We start from the raw sequence: 21,577 nt of genomic DNA on the forward strand, positions 1-21,577 counted from the left end.
TGATGAGAACTTGTAAGATTTACTCAGCCACTTTCAAATATACAGTATTATTACTGTAATCACTATGGTGTGCATTACATCCCCAGAACTCCATTATATGCAAGGGACTTTTAGAGTGAAAAAAATTGGGGTACTCCCATCACTTCATGGGAAATAGATGGGGAAACAGTGGAAACAGTGTCAGACTTTATTTTTGGGGGCTCCAAAATCACTGCAGATGGTGATTGCAGCCATGAAATGAAAAGACGCTTACTCCTTGGAAGCAAAGTTGTGACCAACCTAGATAGCATATTCAAAAGCAGAGACATTACTTTGCCAACAAAGGTTCGTCTAGTCAAGGCTATGGTTTTTCCAGTAGTCATGTATGGGTGCTAGAGTTGAACTATAAAGAAAGCTGAGCGCCAAAGAATTGATGTTTTTGAACTTGGAGAAGACTCTTGAGAGTCCCTTGGACTGCAAGGAGATCCAACCAGTCCATTCTGAAGGAGATCAGTCCTGGGTGTTCTTTGGAAGGAATAATGCTAAAGCTGAAACTCCAGTATTTTGGCCACCTCATGCGAAGAGTTGACTCATTGGAAAAGACTCTGATGCTGGGAGGGATTGGGGGCAGGAGGAGAAGGGGACGACAAAGGATGAGATGGCTGGATGGCATCACCGACTCAATGCACATGAGTTTGGGTGAACTCCGGGAGTTGGTGATGGAAAGGGAGGCCTGGCGGGGTCGCAGAGTCCGACGCGACTGAGCGACTGAACTGAACTGAACTGAACTGAAGAAAAGTAGCTACTTCCCTTGTAGCTCAGCTGGTAAAGAATCCACCTGCAATGTAGGAGATCAAAAGCAGTTCATCTATTTCAACTTTCGCGCAGATACGTGTCTGATTTGTATCTCCTCCATTTCCTTACATCATAGGATTAAACTTTTCAGAATATAACATTTAAAAATGGTGCCTCAGTGGAAGATGGATTTTTCCAAAGTAAAGGTCCCAATGGGGTGTATCGTCCTGGAGTTTTACCAGAGGCAGATTGGTCGTGCTTCGGCCGCGCCACCTCCATCGTCAGGCTCAAGAGGTGTGTGAGGCTGGCGAGAGAGGTCTAGGTTGGCACACTTGGGAGTTCTTTAAACCGTGGTGTTGGAGGCAATCTGAGAAGCAGCGCTTTAAGTGGGTAAGAGTGAGTGGATGGGCTCTGCTGGGCCTCGCTCGCTCAAAGTGTTCTAGCTGGACAGGGTTAGGAGAGGCCCATTTCCCACCTGGATTAAGATAGATCCGACGGGGTCTTGGTTTTCCTTCTCCTGGGCCATGCCTTCGGCCGGGCGGGGTCCCTCCTCAGGAAGGCGCGGTCTCCAGAGTCGTGTACTTGCCGCGGAGGGAGCTCATCCCCATGGCAACGCCACGCGAAGCCCAGCCTGGTCCACGCCAGGAGCGGAAGAGGGGGCAAAGGAGGAGGCAGGGCCGGCCGTGCCTCTGAGAACGCGCCTTTCTCGCGCGTCTCCCCCGCGCACCGGCGGCCGTGGTATCGTCCAAGGCGGAAGTGGCTCCGGGAAGGAACCTGTCCGCGGGCGCAGTGATGGCTGCGGGCGTCCCTTGCGCGCTCGTTACCAGCTGCTCCTCCACCTTCTCCGCAGACCGGCTAGTGCAACGTGAGTAACGAGGCTCCTGGGCCGACCTCCAAGCCCCAGTACGAGCCTCGGCAGGCAGCAGTCCCAGCACCGCGGCCTCTCTCGGGGCCTCGGTCCTCGCCGCGAGCCCTGGACTCTTCCTCCCCTCGGTGCTGGCCCGAGGCCCCTCGGGTGCTCCTCAGATGTGGTCATGGTGCCTAGTCCCCCAGGTGTCCACTGTTAGCTACAATACTCGTTGCTTCTCTGTCTCTGCTTGGCCCACCATGGGGTTTGTTCCAGCGTTTTCTGTTAAGTAGGACCTCAACCCTACTGTCGGCGGGCAGCCGTTGAGGGGAACAGAAAAGGCTCTCTGGGAATTGAACCTAGGAACGCGAGCGTCAGGTGCAGGATTCGTGATTTATGTTGTCATTCCTGCTCTTGAGGTAGAGTGGTTCCTCTGCTCCCCCCGCCCCATGTGCATATGTTAAGACTTGTTAAACTTGCCCCCTCCACTCTGAGTTATTCACTGCCTAGCCTTCCTCCTGAGACGAGGCCCTCCGCCAGCAAGCATTCGTTTTTGATTATTACTGGACCTAGTATTTTTCCCTCTAGACCCTCATAGTGGTTGTCAACTTAAGTCACTCTTCAAAGAATCGTAGGCGAGGAGAGGGGACCAGTGGAGTAGAGAGAGCATAGGGTTTGGGGCTCGACTCCTCCACTGAGACTCCCAAAGTTGATTATAACTCAGGACTCCGTTTCAAATTGTGGCTTCGAGTCAGAACGATGATTCTCAGCTGTAACCTATGCTTTTCAGTTTTCTGATCTGTAAAGTGGTGATAATTTTCACATGACTGTTGTGCTTAACACTTTGAGTGATCAGTCGGTAAATGGTAAATACTATTAATAGAGTACATTATCTCTCTAGCCCTCGGTTTCCTGATCCTGAAAGTGGGGCGTGCTAAGTCGCTTCAGTCGTGTCCCACTCTTTACGGCCCCATGGACTGATGCTCGCCAGGCTCTTCTGTCCATGGGATTCTCCAGGCAAGAATACTGAAGTGAGTTGCGAAGATCTAGGGGATCTTCCCGACCCAAGGATCGAACCCGCCTCTCTTATGTCTCCTGCATTGGCAGACAGGTTCTTTACCACTAGCGCCACTTGGGAAGCCCTGAAATGGGACATATGAATCTACCTCACGGGATTCTTTGAAGGATAGATGATGTGACATTTTGAAAGCATTTGGTAAACTATAAAGCATTATATAAACGTAACTTTTCCTTGTACTGGTCAAATGACAGAATTAGGCAGGGTGTCTCTCCAGCACAAATACTATATAACTTAGTTATCATTTGTGATCACCTAGAATGTTCCTTGCCAGACTAAAAAGTTTAATTATACACTAAATGGTAACCAGCTGCTTTAATTATGCCATTTCCTTACCTCTCAGCAGTGCTCCTTCTCATTTATTTCCTTTCTTTTTAAAAATTGTTTTATTGTAAAAGTAGTGCATAGTCCATTAAATAAGATTTAGCATAATGGAGAAAAGGAAATGTCAGCCAGGGTCTCATCACCCAAACGCAAATACTGTGTTAACATTCCTGTGCATTTACTTTCAGTTTTTTTCCCCCCAATGCAGACTTTAAAAAATTGGTAATTGCATTTCCAATATATATACAATTTTTATCCTGATATTTTATAATAGTTTTAACATTTTATATATAGCATGTTATATTTTTATTTTACATATAAAAATTCAAATATTGTATCTGAAATATTAAATATATTTATATAAATGTATGAAGTTATGTATTTATAACATTTAAGGCATATGATTTTTATAAATATATTTATATAAATATACTTTTATTTTCATATAATATTTCATATTTTTCATTTGTAAAAATTTACCATTACATTGTAAGTTAATTTTCATTATATGTTACATCTAGAGAACGTATTAGAATTTGCTCAGAATTCTTAAGCTTCTTGGTGTATTTAACTTCCCAAAAGAATTATATGCATTTTGATTTCCATTACTGATATATAAAAGTCCTTTCAAAGTCAGTCTTGAAAGTATTAGGTTTTCTTGTGGCTATCACATGCTTTTGTTGCAGGAAGGGGCCCCCTTCCAGGGCCCGAGAGTGGACTCTTGTCTAACACTCAGAAAAATGAATTGTCAGAGGAGACACACAGGCTGACAGATCAACAGACTTCATTGGGAAGGGGCACCTGGGCAGAGAGCAGCAGGGTCAGGGGACCCAGCAGAGCTGCTTTGCCACGTGGCTCATAGTCTTGGGTTTCATGGTAATGGAGTTAGTTTCCAGGTTGTCTCTGGCCAGTCTTTCTGACTCAGTGTCCTTCCCGGTGGCGAGTGCATGGCTGAGTGAAGATGGCTTCCAGCGAGGAGGATTCTGGGTGGTTGGTAGGACATATGGACTGGAGTCTGCTCTCTCCTTTTGACCTTTCCTCAATTCGTCCAGTTGGAGATATTTTGTTAGTTATGCATTCCTTATCAGGACCTGCTGTCCTAAGATAAGCGTGCAAGTGGCGCTATCTCGCCTGCCCAGGGCAGGCAGCTTCAGTCGCGTTTCCCCTAAGAGTTCAAGAATTTGCCGACACAGTCATTTCTTGAAGGAGCTAGTTACCTGTAGTTGGTGAATGGTAATACTGTACTTGAAAATATATTAGCATCATTGGAAATGAAATAAATCCTGTAAAACAATCCACTTTATTTCTGTATATAAAATGTTTCTTGGATGGCTTCTATGTTGGTTAAAATTAGATAACCTTTCCTTTGTGGTTCCATTAATGTTTTATAGTGAAAAATAAGAACAATTAATGAAGAGATTAGTTGAGTAAGGAAAAGTGAACCATAAAAGAGAATTTACCCAGGTTAATGATTTGGCTAACATTAGAATGTAGTATTTGCTGAGTTTTGATTCTGTTTTATCATAATTAAAGATGGAGTCATCACAGTTTGAATCTAAGTTTGGCATAAAAGATGAAGACTGAGTTTTGTTAAGTGTTCAGTGACATTAAGCCATAGTATGGTTTTGGACTGAATCTTAATTTACCTTTTTGGGACTATTTGGTTTCCTTCCATGCATTAGGAAGAAGAACATTTAGGGTTTCTCCGGTTTCTTTCCTTCAACATTTGATCTATTTCATTGCTTTTAACCAATGATGGGAAATATTTCTTAACCAAATAACCAAGAAATAACCAAGTTTATTATAAGTAGTCATGAAATAAAAATCAGTATGCCGCCACTATGGGTAAATTATGGACTTTGTGAGAAGCTTTTTTCATTTTGTCACTCAGGGGCCTTATGTGCATTTTTCTGGGTAGGTATCTGACAGCAGATAAAAGGGGCGTTACCCTTTTAGATTTTTAAAGGGGAATGAAGGTTCCTGATGCTTGTACAAGGCTATATGTGGTATGAGAGCAAATGTCTGTACCCCAGGCCAGACCTCACATATGTTTATACGAACATTTTACTTTTATTCTGGAAAAGTGTATCCTGATACTAAGAACAGAGCTAGTCTTTGTGCCAGTTTGTTGTTTAGTCACTAAACCGTGTCCAACCTTTTTGCGACCCCATGGACTGTAGCCCGCCAGGCTCCTCTGTCCGTGGCATTTCTCAAGGAAGAATACTGGGGTGGGTTGCCATTTCCTTATCCAGGGAATCTTTCCGATCTAGGGGTCCAACCGGTGTCTCCTACACTGGCAGGTAGATTCTTTACCACTGAACCACCAGGGAATCCAGTTACTGTAGCTAAAATGACGGCTAAGAGACTATTCCTGTCTTCAGGAAGGATGTGGTCAAAGTGCGTGCTCCACCTGTGCAAATATTAAAATGTGTTAGTAGATACCGAAGTCTTAACATCTTATTCTACTTTCCTAGAAGAAACTTTTGATAGAAAAATCCCATTTGGTTTTAATATATGTAATGCATATTTAGCAACTGTAAGCCATTTAGGTTCTACACCTAAACATTTGGAGCAAAATTTTTTTCTTCCTGTGAAATGTGGGAATTTGGAAATCTTAAAATCAAGCATTTTTATGTATATCAGTACTCTTCCCAAACATGTTTTCACATAATTCACTTTGGTTCTTGTATCCCCGTGAATTAACAAAGTCAGAAAATTTGAATTTTACAAATGAAGAAACCGTGGCTCAGAAGCACTTGGTGAGTTGCCTAGATTGCTGAAGTACCAAGTGTGGAGGATATGTTCTCTTTCGGGATTTGTGTGCATGGGCTGTGCAAATGAAATATGTTCAAATTCCTCAGCAATCAGAACTATTTAAATTTAAGGTGGTGGCATTGAAGAGAGAAGATTAACTCTAAAAGAAGGTTTTAAAATATGCTGGCATTTCCATTTAGAATGGTTGAAGTCTTAATTCTGAGTGAAGAAAAAAAAAAAAATCATTGCCCAAAGCATCTGTATTTTAAATAGAGTATGTGCATGCCTAATAGTCTTTAAGAGTGTCTGGGTTTTTTCCCCTCAATTGAGGAAGCCCATAGTATACACATTGTATATATTAGTCTGTTCTGATACATAAAATTAACATTAAAATTAAAGGGTTGTTCCAGATCATGTCTAACAGCATCCCTTCTAAATGTGAAATTCTAAGTATTGGTTATTTTTATGTTAGATTATATAATTCAGTTCAGTCACTCAGTCATCGTCAACTCTTTGTGACCCCATGGACTGCAGCACGCCAGGCTTCCCTGTCTATCACCAACTGCCGGAGCTTGCTTGAACTCATGTCTATTGAGTCGGTGATGCCATCGAACCATCTCATCCTCTGTTGTCCCTTTCTCCTCCTGCCTTCAACCTTTCCCAGCATCAGGGTCTTTTCCAGTAAGTCAGTTCTTTGCATCAGGTGTCCAAAGTATTGGAGTTTCAGCTTCAGCCTCAGTCCTTCCAGTGAATATTCAGGACTGATCTCCTTGATGATTGACTGGTTGGATCTCCTTGCAGTCCAAGGGACTCTGAAGAGTCTTCTCCAGCACCACAGTTCAAAAACATCAAAGTTTATGTACTACTTTTTCTTCGTGTTTATCTTTTGAAAACTGAAAAATCAAGCCCCATTTTCAAGTTGCAGTAGACACTTCACTTGTAGTAAAGAATCTGACATTTTGTATTTGGAATTCAGATGCATTTTTACCCATAGAAACAATCTGCTGATCCTCAGGTTTCCGCAGTTGTGGAACCAGGTAGCTCAATTATAAGATGGTTAAACTAGACTTTGGAGAATTATACAGGCAAAGCTGGCCATCAGGCTGTCCACTGCTGCATTGGGAAGCACTCATTCTGTGAAACTGGGAGTTTGTTCTAGGTCAGACTCCTACAGTTTACAAAAGATCTTAAAGTAATTTACTAAAGAGAACATTCCTAATTCGGGGTAGGGGCTATTATACAACCTAACCAAGGTTATCTAGCAACAGAATAGCGATAGGAACTTGTGACTTCTAATTTGGGATTTTCTGTAGCAGCTTGAGGTATTCTGAATGGAGCCTTTTAGTTTACTCTGGGAATAAGTAATAATTTTTACTTAAACAAAGTTGCTTATTTTGTTATGGTAGGAGAACTCTGCCTTTGATTGGATTGTGTATTTCCAAGTCTGTATTTTCCTCAAAGGAAGAAAGATTGGGCCAGGAAGATTTACCATGAGGATGATTTCAAATGGTAGTGGAAGAACTTTGATTTGTTTTCAACTGTAATACTTAATATATTTAATTTTCAAATAACATTAAAAGAAGGCTCAAGATTTTTATCTTTATTAAATGAGGAATATTAAGTCATCAACCTTAAATACAAGTTCACATCCTCTCCAGACCTCAAAGGGACTTAAAACACGTTCATATTATCTTTCTGTGTGTCTGTGTGTGTGTATGCTGCTGCTGCTGCTAAGTCGCTTCAGTCGTGTCCGACTCTGCGTGACCCCATAGATGGCACCCCACCAGGCTCCCCCGTCCCTGGGATTCTCCAGGCAAGAACACTGGAGTGGGTTGCCATTTCCTTCTCCAATGTAGGAAAGTGAAAAGTGAAAGTGAAGTCACTCAGTCGTGCCCGACTCTTCGAGACCCCATGGACTGCAGCCCACCAGGCTCTTCCGTCCATGGGATTTTCTAGGCAAGAGTACTGGAGTGGGGTGCCATAGCCTTCTCCGGTGTGTGTGTATAAGTGTATGTAAAATTAAAGCTCAAAGAGATTGTGATTTTCTAAGTTTGTTTAGGTCATAAAAGTTGGGGAGCCAAGATTCAATTCCATCTTTTGTGTGTATGAAATATGAACTTCCTGGTGACCAGAGCTGATGTCTTCACGGTCAATTGAGAGACAGTAAAAATTACAGAAGATTTTACTACTACATTGAGAACTTTTATCGTTCAAAATAAGTTTATACCTTTTCTTTTGTGATAGTTGGAGCCTTAGTAGATGAGCTATGGTAAGTTAAATAATAAATGAAAATGCGTCTATTGGTGCCCAATTTGTTTTTTTCATCCATTGATTAGAGAATTTGTATGAAGTGTTCGACTAATCCTTTAGCCATTGTCAATGAGTTAAATGATTATAAGATGTTTATCTTCCCAGCAACAGAGGTTGGGGAGCAGGAGGAGAACAGCAATGGGGAAGTGTTGCACATCAGACCATGGTGCACAAAACCGTTCATGATACTGAGAGTACCGCATCATCCTGGAAAACCGAGTGTGCCAAAACTCAGACCTTTCTTTCTGGGCCACTCAGTGGCTTAGTTTTGTGTAGCAAAAGGTCCAGAAGATATGCAGTGGTCATTTGGTTTAAACAACTTGCTGCCTTTTGCCCTGAATAATTTTTTAGCAAATAGTGACACTCAGTAAATAATGAAATCTGATATGAAACCATTTTTTTTTAAGCTATAAGTATGAAAATTGTTTTAAATATGTCTGGCAAGAATGAGAATCCTGGACATGACATTGTATTTATGTTGGAGCCAGTGCACAAACACTTCCCTGATAATTACTTATCCAGGAAGCAGACTAAGGTGTATTCAGACAGAGAGGATAGTTGTGAAACTCTTAAAGAGCCTTTGTGATGTTTCAGGTTCAGTAACAAATGACCTATTTAGGGTTTAATTTTGTACGTAGACCTGAAAGCTGGTTCTACACAGGGGTAAAGTAGTATCGTACCTGGATCAAAATCAGTATGCTCAGAGCAGAAAAATGAGCAGGATCATTTGGTAATCAACAGCACTGTTATGCTGACATAAGATAATTACCATTCTATCTGAATTCTGCTGGAGTTTTTAGGACTTTTGTGGGGAAGACATTTGTGAATTGAGCACTGAGTTCTACCCACTTCCTAGCTACCTGACTTTAAGCAAGTTAATCTTTCACCCCACAGATACTTTCTTTGCACGTGCCGTCACTCTTCTCAGTGTCTAAATCCTGTGCCTCAGTCACCTACTTTATCCATAAAGTGAGAGCGCCATCTCCCAGTTTCCATGATTTTTTTCCAAGCCCCTTTATTGGGGTGTAATTTAAATGCCATAAAATCCACCTGTTTTTAAGTGTAGGCCATTGCTGTCATCCTGGAAGAAAACCGAGCTGTTGGCAGTCATTCCTCATTCCCAGCCCCAGCCCTGGGCAGCCACTAATATACCTCCCACCACTACACAGTTGCCTTTTCTGGACATTTTATATAAAGGACTCACACACTATGTGGTCTTTTGTGCCTGGCTTCTTTGACTTAGAAGAAGTCAAAAAACTTTGATGTTTTTGAGATTCATCCCTGTTGTAGCATGTACTTGGCATTCCATTGTATGGCTAGGTCACTTTTGTTTACCTATTCATCAGTTGATAGACATTCGGTTGCTTCCACTTTTTGGCTATTATGAACAAACGCTATGAATAATAATAATATGAATGCCATTGTGGACTTTCTGAGAATCTTGTATTCTTTTATGAAACTGCTGGGCTTTTCCGGAGCGACGGTATCATTCTGCCTTTCCCATCAGCAGTGTGTACTGTTGTTTAATCTCTCAGTCGTGGTCGACTCTCCCGCGACCCCAGGGATTGCAGTTGCCGGGTTTCTCAGTCTCTGGGATTTCCCAGGCAAGATGACTGGAGTGGGTTGCCATTTCCTTTTGCAGGAATCTTCCTGGCCTAGGGATCAACCCGCATCTCCTGCATAACAGGCGGATTCTTTACCTCTGAGCCACTGGGGAAAATGTTTGAGAGTTTCAATTTCTCCACATTTTTGACAACAGTTGTGTTTGTTTGTATTTTCAATTAGTATTTTCAACTGTATTTTCAATTTCATTCTAGTGGGAGTGAGGTAGTGTCTCATTGTGGTTTTAATTTGCATTTTTTTAGTAACTAAGGACGTTGAGAATCTTTTCATGTGTATATAGTCCATTCATATATCTTTGGTCAAAAGTTTATTCAGATCTTTTGCTCATTAAAAAAAATTGAAGTATAGTTGGATTACAATACAGTGTTGTGTTAAACAACAGCAAAGTGATTCAGTTATATATATATATTTCAGATAATTTTCCATTATAGGTTATTATAAGATATTGACTATAATTCCCTGTGCTATCTTGTTGCTTATCTGTTTTATGTGTAGTAGTTTGTATCTGTTAATCCTGTACTCCTGATTTCTCTCCCCTCTCCCTGCTGTGGTAACCACCTTTGTTTTCTATGTCTATGAGTCTCTTTCTGTTTTGGTATAGGTTTGTTGTTATTTTTATGAGTCCACATATAAGTTATATTGTATAATATTTGTCTTCCTCTGGTTTCACTGAGTATAATATTCTCTAGGCCCGTCCATGTTGCTGCAAATGGCAAGGTTTCATTCTTTTTTTATGGCTGAGTAATATTCCATTATATATGTATACTACACCTTTGTAAGCCGGTTGTCTGTTGATGGGCACTTGGGTTGTTTCCATATCTTGCTTTTTTCCCATTAAAAAAGCCTTTATCTTCTTATTAGTGAGTTTGTAAGTATCCTAGATACAGATTCCTTATCATGTGTGTAATTTGTGAATATCTTCTCCCATTCTGTGGCTTATCATTGGTTTTCCTGATGGTATCTTGAAATGCAGCACTTTTAAGTTTTGAGGAAGTCCAGTTTACTGATGTCGTAGTTTTCTTTTTCTGTGGTCCTTTGTGTGTTGTCCAGTTACGATTTTAACCTGTTCTGCAGAACCTTTTGGGGACTGGGATGTTGGGTCTGTTGCCTTTGTAATGTTTTTCATTGGACCAGGCTTATTTTCAGTACATGCATACCGGGACTACAGAATAGATGTTCTTCATTGAATTTATTCTGTTTGGGGAGGTTCATCTCAAATGTGTTTACCTTCTTTCAGAATAAGTTAACATCTGCTGCAGATTCTATTGTCAACTTGAGCTGACATCAGTATTTTTGGTGTGAAGTTTTATTACTTGATGCTGATTTGTTTATGAAAATTACCATTTGAGTATAAAAATTATTTTCATCTCATAATTGCCCTGTTCAGGCTTATGTGTTCTTCAGAAAACCACCATTTATAAATTATTTTCAAAACATCTAAGATTAATTGCCAGATAATTTTTACAGTTAAAAGAATTAAACAATACTTTTAAGATAGGTTTTTGATCAGATGCAAATGAATGGCATTTATGTCTGTGGTGGGCGGTTATTGTGCCTGGCTGTAAAAGGCTAGCTTCAGTTCTGTAAGAAAGAATAAAACCAGCTGTGCATTCCACAACTTGTATTTTGTTTCATGAATACAGCTAAGTCAGTGCCACAAGTTCTTTTGCTTTAAATTAGGGTTTCTGCACATTAGCATTGTTGACACTTTGGACCGAGTAGTTCTGTTGTGTGGGGCTGTCCTGGGCATTGTCTTCCTGGCCTCAGCCCACTAGGTGCCAGTAGCATCTCCCTGGTTGTGACAACCAAAAATGCCTCCAGATGTTGGCACGTCCCCTGGGAGACAAGATCATCTCCCAATAAAGAATCACTGCTTAGATATGTATCTCAAACTATGAGAATAGTAATGGAATTCAAAGAGGTCCCCTCCTCTCCCCACATATAAGTAGGAATTGTCTGTCAGCTGTGCCACTGGGATTGATTAAGTGGTCTTTGCAAGAAGCCCATGAAACTTAGAGGCTGGTGGTTTTTCCTTGGTCCTCCTAAGGCACTTCTCCATAATCTCTCTCCCCTCCCTGCCAGCTTCTTTACGTTCTTTTGTGCGTATTGCTCTTTCCTGGGCAAGCAGAGACACCCCCACCCCTAGTTATTTTTTTGGAACTTTTAAATTTTGTATTGGGGTGTAGCTGATAAACGATGTTGTGGTGGTTTCAGTTGGACAGCAAAGGGTCTCAGCCATGCATATGCAGCCATTCTCCCCCGAGCTGCTGTCCCATCCAGGCTGCAGCATAACTTTGGGCAGAGTTCCCTGTGCTATAGAATATTTCCTTGTTGGTTATCCATTTTAAATATAGCAGTGTGGACATGTCCATCCCAAACTCGCTAACTGTCCCAGTTTTTTTTTTGTTTTTGTTTTTTTTTGTCCCAGTTATTTTAACCTGAAGATGTAACCATTTCCAAATGGTTATTGGAAGAAAGTGAACTTGAGGAAAAGGAGGAGGACTGAGTTGGATTTCCTCTGCTTCAACTTTTAAAACTTCCGCTGTGATACAGAAAGCCCCAAAGCATATGGAAATGGGACTTTAGAGAGTGACCAGAGAGGAGTGTGTGAGGAAGAGGTAATTAAGTGTTGGGAGCAAACCAGAATTGCTGTGCTCTTGTTAAAGCAGGCATATATTGCTTTAACTCAGTCCAGTTCCTCTTCTCAGTCACTTAATACTGCTCCGCTGATGGAGCTGTCATCTACACGCAGACACATGTTGCATTTATGTGCACCGGGAGGCTGCAGGATGATTACTCAGAGAATCACAGATAAGAATTTCCCGACATTTGTCTCTGTAAAGTCCCAGCCCTAACCTTGCAGTTTTAACCTTTAAATGGCACACAGGCTCCAAAGGCCCTTTCCACTGCAGCAGTATGAGCTACTTCTAGTGAATAGGGAATAATCTGGTAGTTAATAACAGCTACAGAGTTTTTGACAGAGCAGCACCCACCTTATACAACGTTCTCATGAAATTGTGGTTATGAAATGGTCACTGCATGCAACAGCATGGAGCCATTATGATTTTTAAAGATTTCTGGCTTTCCTTCTCGCTGGTTAAGGAAAACCCTGGCTGTCATATATTTTCCCGAATCACATTTTGCTCAATTCTTTTCTTTCGTAATGGTTGCTTTCCCCTTCAGCTGACGTCAGACTCCACTGCCTCCTATAATTTTCCTAATTGCTTTCTCTTCTGTCTCAGTCTGCACAGTAACAATGGAAAAGAAAAATTCAAGAAGGCTGACTTTGGGGAGGGAGGGCCGGCGGCTTAAGGGCGGTGGTTATTTCCTAATTGAATGTCTCTCACCCGCTCTGCTCAGTGCGGCGTAACTTGTCCTCTTGGAGTCAGGAGTGCTCTCACACGTGCGGGAGCTGAGCTGAGGAGGGGGACGTGGACTTGACTGAGGGCCTGCTCTGTGCCCGGTGCCCGCCTGAGCTTCTCGTGCATCATTTTATTTAATCTTCAAGGTGCCCTTTGAGGAGTGTGTTTGTCTCCCATTGCAGGTGAGGCCCTGACTCACAGAGAGGTTAATCTGTCGTTCTCACCCAGGGCTGGCGTTCAGGTACAGGTCCCTCTGACCCTGGGTCTGTGCCGTCTCCTTTTCCTGGCCTTTTCAGGTCAGTGGTACTGTCATCTCAAAAGGAAAGGGAAGCAGCTGTGGGTCCCCAGAGTAGTGTGTGCCATGAAAGACACTGGTGTTGGGGGTGGAGGTTACAGTCCTCGGCTGCAAAGGCAGTTTCAGGTCTGTGAGAAAGAATAAAACTAACTGTATTCTCAGAAGAGTACTGCTTTCTGGAAGGATCATCTTGGCTTGAGATGACAGCTGTCACTTCCCTCAAGGCGTAGAAAATATGATTTAACTACTGGACAACTCTTCGCAAAGAATATCATGATTAATTAAGTGTCCGTTTATTCTACTGGTATTAAAAGTATCTTTAATTGTCCGACTGAAGGAGATAGGAATAATCTAAAAGAGTATCAGTTGCTTGAGTGCACCGATTTGGTCTCTTTTGGCTGGAGTAGATAGAAGAAAAGGAGTAAGGTAAAGGTTATATTTATATATATGTATGTATGAAATTGGATATTTGTGCTGTTGAGAAATTTGCCTTGGATCTTCAGTCTGCTTCTTAGTTCACAATAAAGAGAATATTAATCTCTTATTGATTCTAAACCACAGAAAGCTACTTGCCTCCTTTCTTTCATGATTCCTTTTCAAATTTATACTCTTTTCTGAGGGAAGGAAGGTCAGAAAAGACGGAAAGTAGTACAAAGAGGGGCAAGAAGAAGGAGTCTTTGAGTTGCTGGCCTAAAACTTCTTTGGCTTACAGTTCTCTTCAACTCTTGAATCTCTTCACTGACTTCCTGTGTGGGAGGGACTGTAGGGGAAATAAATTCCCCCCAAAGTGAGAAATAAGTAGGAGCTTCTGGAGAAATGATGGCTGCGTAAGTTTCTCAACCAGGGAGGGAGATTTATACTGTGCTTAAAGCTGGGGGAAAGGTTTATACCTGCTACTGGAACCGATTTGACATTTAACTTCTCATCTAAAAGCATTACGAATTAACTCTTTTAAGCTGTGAAGCCATTTATAGTAACAGACCCAGCAATTAATCACCTAGTATTTGTCTCTTGAAAAATGATGTATTACAGCTCCACCAGGTGGCTGCCGGCAGAGTGAATGAGACAGGCCACCACCCTCCAGGAGGAGGGAAAAGCTGCTCATGATTGCGTGTGTGCATCATTTTGACTCCATCAAAATCCAGTTGAGTGCAGGGCTTCCCAGGTGGCGCGAGTGGTAAAGAAGCCTTCTGACAATGCAGGAGGTGTTAAGAGACACGGGTTTGATCCCTAGGTTGGGATGATCCTCTGGATGAGGGCATGGTAACTCAATCTAGCGTTCTTGCCTGGAGAGTCCCTTGGACGGAGGAGCCTGGGGGGCTACAGTCCATGGGGTCACACAGAGTCAGACACGACTGAAGCAACCCAGCATGCACGTAGGGCGAAGAAGAGAGACCATGGCAGGTTTTTCTAGGAAGTCTGTCTGGGAAAAAACTCCCACAAGATCACTATGACTCATTTTTGACATATAAATACTCAGACCCGTAGACAGTTTTCTGATGGGTTAGTTGTACCTCTCATGTCTTTGGGTATACTCATTCTGGCTATTGTTCTTGGTTTTCATGAAAAGGCAGAGGATACTTAGGCCCACAGTTGATTTTAGCTTGTGACTGTTAGACACCTGAATGTGACTTGGCTCAGATGCTAAATATTGTGGTGTGTAATGACCACAGTGGAGTAGGGGAGATGCTGGTGACCTGGATTCTGTTTTAGGCTCTGCTCCTATTAGGCAGGTGGCCTTTTTTTTTTTTTGGTTGTCAGTTTTCTTATCTGGAAATGAGTGAATTATACTGACCATCTCCATAAACTTAGTGCATTTGAGTAGTTTTTGCTTTAATTTGGAAAAGAATAAATTCGTTAAACACTTGAAACCAAATATAAAAGATGAAGGAGAAAAGCTATACTTAGTGTAGACATTTACATTTTTTAAATTAAACTCTGCATTATGATATTGATGATAAGAACTAGAATGAGCCAATCTTCACTTTTCTCTCTCTAGTTCTAATATGGCACAGATGTGATAATAAAGCCCATATGCAGCCTTGCTGAAAGTATCTGATTAGACATAAAATGTTGAAAAAAAATCTGATAAGTAAATTGAGCCATCAAGTTGTTTTAGGCAGCACAAAGAATGAAAACAAAACAAAAAACCCACTCAGCTCCTAAATCTTTGAAAGGTGAAACTCATTTTTCCAACTTACTGGTGCTGCTGCTGCTAAGTTGCTTCAGTCGTGTCCAACTCTGTGCGACCCCACAGACGGCAGCCCACCAGGCTCCCCCATCCCTGGGATTCTCCAGGCGAGAACACTGGAGTGGAGTGGGTTGCCATTTCCTTCTCCAACGCGTGAAAGTGAAAAGTGAAAGTGAAGTTGCTCAGTCGTGTCCGACTCTTTGCAACCCCATGGACTGCAGCCCACCAGGCTCCTCCGTCCATGGGATTTTCCAGGCAAGAGTACTGGAGTGGGGTGCCATTTCCTTCTCCAATGTAGAGAAAAGAGAAAGAAATGACTTCTTTCTACGTGTTCAGTAAATGCCTTCTTGTTTGAAAATCAGTGACAGCATGATTTTAGGAGCTCTGAGGAACACAGTTTGTCCTCTTGTGTTCATTTATTAACAAAATGAACCATCCTTAAATGGATCCAGATATATTCTGTATTACAGTTTGTGAAGTATATGACATCCTCATTGATTTAATTGTTTCATGTTCGTCTAAGACACTGATTTGAAAAAAAATGTAATCCACATTGTATCCCAGTGTCTGACACTACAGCCAGTCTAGGAAATATCAAGAACTGGCTGTGGTGCTGGTAGGAATACTGGTCCCCGGCTCCTTCTCCTTCCCCTCAACAACAGTAAGTTCATCACTGTACTCCTTTAGCTTCCCCAGTTTAAAAAAAAACAAGTCAATTCATTATTTTAAAAAAGTATCCATGAATGAAGACTGATTCCATATGGTGGCTTGCCCTACCCTTAAAACAAAATCAGTTCACGCGCTTTTTGCTACACCCCTCGGTTCAGTTCGTGGTCTTCCATATGTGCTTGTATTGGCATATTGCTGTACCACCTGCTTGAAGTTTGAAATGTTAGTTTTGGATGCAACATTGACTTTGATCTAAGAGCTCTTTGTTTTTTTTTTCTGCAAGACATTTATATGAAAGCAGAATCTTTGATTTTAGTAACTTATGTGTTCTTCCTGCTGCTTATTTCTTAATTGTGCTCGTCGTAATGTCCGTTACGGGACTACTATGGCATTATTGATAATTAATAAAAGATTATAACTTGAGATAGAAATTAAGCAGAAAGAACTACTGATTTCTTAAAGACACAAGGTAAACTCTGATTTTCAAATAGTGGCACAGACCTTCTGTTAATATGAGAATGACAATTCTAGTTTTGGTGAAAAATTTTAGAAAGTTAGTTTCAAAATGTGCCTTATGGCAAAGGTAAATTCCTAAATTTATTTGAAATTTAATTTTTTATAATTAAAAAGTTTTATCTTCAGCAGGCCAGTTCTTAACCACATGATGAAGTTTACTAATGAAAGAAAGCATGTTCACACATACATGCTTTATATATTATATGTTATTTCTAGCAGTTTGGGAACTAATTTCTACGTATTTTTGTTGAGCAGAAACTATGGCAGTGTCCCAAATATATAATCCTAGGTCTGGAATTTTAAATTTAACTTCTAGTTTCTTGTGTCCTGCTAATTGTCAGTTTGAGGAATATTTTTTTAATTTATTTTGTTGAAGTATAGATGATTTATGATGTTAGTTTCTGCTGTACAGCAGCGTCATTCAGTTATACATATATATTATTTTTCATAATCTTTTCCATTATGGTTTATCAGAGAATATGGAATATAGTTCCTTGTACTATGAGTAGAACCTTGTTTATCCACCTTATATATAATAGTTTGCATCTGCTAATCCTAAACTCCCAGTCCCTCTCTTTCCCACCCCCCCATTTGTGTCATATTTTAGAATCTACATATGAGTGGTATCATATGGTATTGGTCAAATTTCATGAATTACTTTCTATATGATAATTTCTAGTTCATCTGTATTACTGAAAATGGCATCATTTCATTTTTTTTAAATGGTAGAATTCCGTTGAATTATGCACCACATCTTCTTTATCCATTCATCTGTCGATGGACATTTAGATTGTTTCCATGTCTTGGTTGTCGTGAATAGTGCAGCTATGAGCATAGGGGTGCATGTATCTTTTCAATTATAGTTTTGTCTGGGTAGATATCTAAGAGTGGGACTGCTGAATCATATGGTAATTCTATTTTTATTTTTCTGAGGAACTCCATACTGTTTTCCATAGTAGCTGCACCAACTTACATTCCTCCCAACAGTGTAGGAGGGTTCCTTTTTCTTCATACCCTCTCTAGCATTTATAATACATAGCCTTTTTAATGGTGGTCATTGTAGTTTTGATTTGCATTTTTCTTAATGATTAATGATGTTGAGTGTCATTTTATGTGTTTGCAATCTGTGTGTCTTCTTTGGAGAAATATCTCTTTAGGTCCTGTGCCCATTTTTTGATTGGGTTGTTTTTTTGTTGTTGATTTATATGAACTGTTTTTATATTTTGGAAATCAAGCCCTTGTCAGTTGCGTAATTTGCAAATACTTTCTCTAAGTCCATAGGCTGTCTTTTGGTTTATTTATGGTTTCCGTTACTGTACAAAAGCTTGTAAGTTTGATTAGGTCCTATTTGTTTATTTTTGCTTTTATTTCTATTGCCTTGGTAGACTGGTCTAAGAAATGCAAAAAAAGCAAAACGGCTGTCTGAGGAGGCCTTACAGATAGCTGTGAAAAGAAGAGAAGCAAAAAGCAAAGGAGAAAAGGAAAGATATACCCATTTGAATGCAAAGTTCCAAAGAATAGTAAGGAGAGATAAGAAAGCCTTCTTCAGTGATCAGTGCAAAGAAATAAAGGAAAACAATAGAATGGGAAAGACTAGAGATCTCTTCAAGAAAATTAGAGCTACCAAGGCAACATTTCATGCAAAGATGGGCTCAATAAAGGACAAAAATGCTATGGACCTAACAGAAGCAGAAGATATTAAAAAGAGGTGGCAAGAATACACAGAAGAAGTATACAAAAAAGATCTTCATAACCCAGTTAATCACGATGGTGTGGTCACTGACCTAGAGCCAGACATCCTAGAATGTGAAGTCAAGTGGGCCTTAGAAAGCATCGCTACTAACAAAGCTAGTGGAGATGATGGAATTCCAGCTGAGCTATTTCAAATCCTAAAAGATGATGCTGTGAAAGTGCTGCACTCAATATGCCAGCAAATTTGGAAAACTCAGCAGTGGCCACAGGACTGGAAAAGGTCAGTTTTCATTCCAATCCCAAAGAAAGGCAATGCCAAAGAATGCTCAAACTACCACACATTTGCACTCATCTCACATGCTAGTAAAGTAATGCTCAAAAGTCTCCAAGCTAGGCTTCAGCAATACGTGAACCATGAACTTCTATATGTTCAAGCTTTTTAGAAAAGGCAGAAGAACCAGAGACCAAATTGCCAACATACGCTGGATCATAGAAAAAGCAAGAGAGTTCCAGAAAAACATCTATTTCTGCTTTATTGACTATGCCAAAGCCTTTGACTGTGTGGATCACAATAAACTGTGGGAAATTCTGAAAGACATGGGAATACCAGACCACCTGACCTGCCTCTTGAGAAACCTGTATCCAGGTCAGGAAGCAACAGTTAGAACTGGACATGGAACAACAGACTGGAACATGGAACAACAACTCCACGCAACTTCCAAATAGGAAAAGGAGTACGTCAAGGCTGTATATTGTCGCCCTGCTTATTTAACTTCTATGCAGAGTACATCATGAGAAACGCTGGGCTGGATGAAGCACAAGCTGGAATTGAGATTGCTGGGAGAAATATCAGTAACCTCAAATATGCAGATGACACCACCCTTATGGCAGAAAGCGAAGAGAACTAAAGAGCCTCCTGATGAAAATGAAGAAGAGAGTGAAAAAGTTGGCTTAAAGCTCAACATTCAGAAAACTATGATCGTAGCATCCAGTCCCATCACTTCATGGCAAATAGATGGAGAAACAATGGAAACAGTGGCAGACTTTGTGTTTTGGGGCTCCATAATCACTGCAGATGGTGACTGCAGCCATGAAATTAAAAGACGTTTACTCCTTGGAAGAAAGTTATGACCAACCTAGACAGCATATTAAAAAGCAGAGACATTACTTTGCTAACAAAGGTCCATCTTGTCAAGGCTATGATTTTTCCAGTAGTCATGTATGGATGTGAGAGTTGAACTATAAAGAAAGCTGAGTGCCGAAGAATTGATGTTTTTAAACTGTGTGTTGGAGAGGACTCTTGAGAATTCCTTGGACTGCAAGGAGATCCAATTAGTCTATCCTAAAGGGAATCAGTCCTGAATGTTCATTGATAGGACTGATGTTGAAGCTGAAACTCCAATACTTTGGCCACCTGATTCACAGAGCTGACTCATTGGAAAAGACCCTGATGCTGGGAAAGATTGAAGGCGGGAGGAGAAGGGGAGGACAGAGGATGAGATGGTTGGATGGCATCACTGACTCAGTGGACATGAGTTTGGGTAAACTCTGGGAGGTGATGGACAGGGAGACCTGGCCTGCTGCAGTCCATGGGGTCACAAAGAGTCGGACACGACTGAGCAACTGAACTGAACCGAGACTGATCTAAGAAAACATTGTTATGATTTATGTCAGAGAGTGTTTTGCTTGTGTTCTCTTCTATGAGTTTTATGGTGTCTTATATTTGCACCTGTAAGTCATTGAGTTTATTTTTGTGAATGGTGTTGGGTGTGTTTTAACTTCATTGATTTACATGAGACTGTCCAGCTTTCCTAGTGCCACTTGCTGAAGAGACTGTCTTTTCTCCATTGTACATTCTTGCCTTCTGTCAAAGATTAATTAACTGTAGTTGTGTGGATTTATTTCTGGGCTCTTTATTCTATTCCATTGATGCATATGCCTATTTCTATGCCAGTACCTTGCCATTTTGGTTACTGTAGCTTTTTAATATTGTTTGAAGTCTAGGAGAGTTATGCCTCCTGCTTTGTTCTTTTCCTTGAGGAATATTTTATATCTTCATCTTGTTGTTGTTTTAGTCATTAAGTCATATCCGACTCTTTCTGCAACTCCATGGACTATATAGCCTGCCAGGCTCCTCTGTCCTTGAAATTTTCCAGGCACGAATACTAGAGTGGGTTGCCATTTCTTTCTCCAGGGGATTTTCCTGACCCAGGGATCAAAGCTCCATCTCCTGCGTTTCATGCAGATTCTTTACCACTGAGCCACCTGGAGGCCCGTATATATGTTCATCTTAGTATGTATTAAAAAGGAGTTTGTGGCCATTTTGCTGTATATTCTTATAATCACCCAGTTAGTGGCATGTCATTTTAGATCTCTAAGTTCATTTTCTACGTATGTGTAGAATAAAGATTGTGGATTTGGGTATGAGAGATGGGAGTTTGGGTTAGAACAATTTCTGATGTCTCTTCCAGTTCTAAATATGACTTTATAGACGCAGAATGCTCTGTTGGTCCCATGACCACAACTGTATTTGTTCATCATTGACTTGGCTTTTACTCTAAGAATTTTAAAAGTTATACCCTTACTATAAATGGATTTCTGAAAGATTTGGTTCTCTCCTAAAGCACTTAATTTTCTTGGCTCTTTTATATTAAATTTGCCCAAAGTGTCTTTGTCAACAAGAATTTGAATTGGCTTTCAAAGAATCTAACAAGGCTGAATATAAATGGAAAGGGGTCATTTATCGGTATCCATTCTTTTATTAGTTGAATTAATGCGTCAGCGTTTGGCGTAGGGACTGTGTGTAGCCCTTCCATTTTGTTAATGGTTAGCCTTGCTGCCATCTGCCTTTTAGCTTGCAGTAAGTACAGAATAGTTAAACATTCTTGACTTTTCTTAGACTTTCAGCTGCCATGAAGTATGTAAGCAATAAAATAAATGTAACTGTTAGATTTTCTCTTCCACACGCTCTTTCGTGGGTGTTTTGTTAGATGACTGTTTTGTGCTCTAGTATTGTCTAATCTAGTCTCAGTAGTTTTCATATTCTCTTTTTGGCTGTGCCAGGTGGCATGTAGTATCTTAACTCCCTGACCAGGGATTGAACCCGTCCCCCCTGCATTGGAAGCATAGGGTCCTAACCAGT

The 21,577-nt window shown here is 40.8% G+C and overlaps 2 protein-coding genes across 11 annotated transcripts in view; one reads left to right on the top strand and one right to left on the bottom strand.

Moving 5' to 3' along the window:
• IQCH (IQ motif containing H) overlaps window positions 1–1,479 on the bottom strand; it is a 231,508-nt gene extending 230,029 nt beyond the window's left edge. The window contains 1 exon segment of the mRNA XM_086322857.1: window positions 1,250–1,479. Within this exon segment, the coding sequence (XP_086178983.1) occupies window positions 1,250–1,300 (51 nt within the window). The 5' untranslated portion in view covers window positions 1,301–1,479.
• Window positions 1–21,577, top strand: part of AAGAB (alpha and gamma adaptin binding protein) — a 111,587-nt gene that overhangs the window by 35,204 nt on the left and 54,806 nt on the right. For 6 of the 10 annotated variants that reach the window (XR_015135359.1, XR_015135360.1, XM_086322848.1 and 3 more), the window contains exon 1: window positions 1,557–1,639. The exons of 1 other annotated variant lie outside the window; for it this stretch is intronic. Coding sequence is in view for 4 of the 9 variants with exons in the window: in XM_086322848.1 (XP_086178974.1) it covers window positions 1,567–1,639 (73 nt within the window). In the remaining 5 variants the exon portion in view is untranslated. Of the gene's footprint in view, window positions 1–1,556; window positions 1,640–2,522; window positions 2,653–21,577 lie in introns of those variants that run through there. 3 more of the 10 variants (XM_086322852.1, XM_086322854.1, XM_086322855.1) reach the window with 1 other exon arrangement.

Source organism: Bos grunniens, chromosome 10 (assembly GCF_055505025.1).
Source record: "Bos grunniens cultivar Pamir isolate PY7600 chromosome 10, Bosgru_T2T1.0, whole genome shotgun sequence".
In the NCBI taxonomy this organism is placed as follows: Eukaryota; Metazoa; Chordata; class Mammalia; order Artiodactyla; family Bovidae; genus Bos; species Bos grunniens.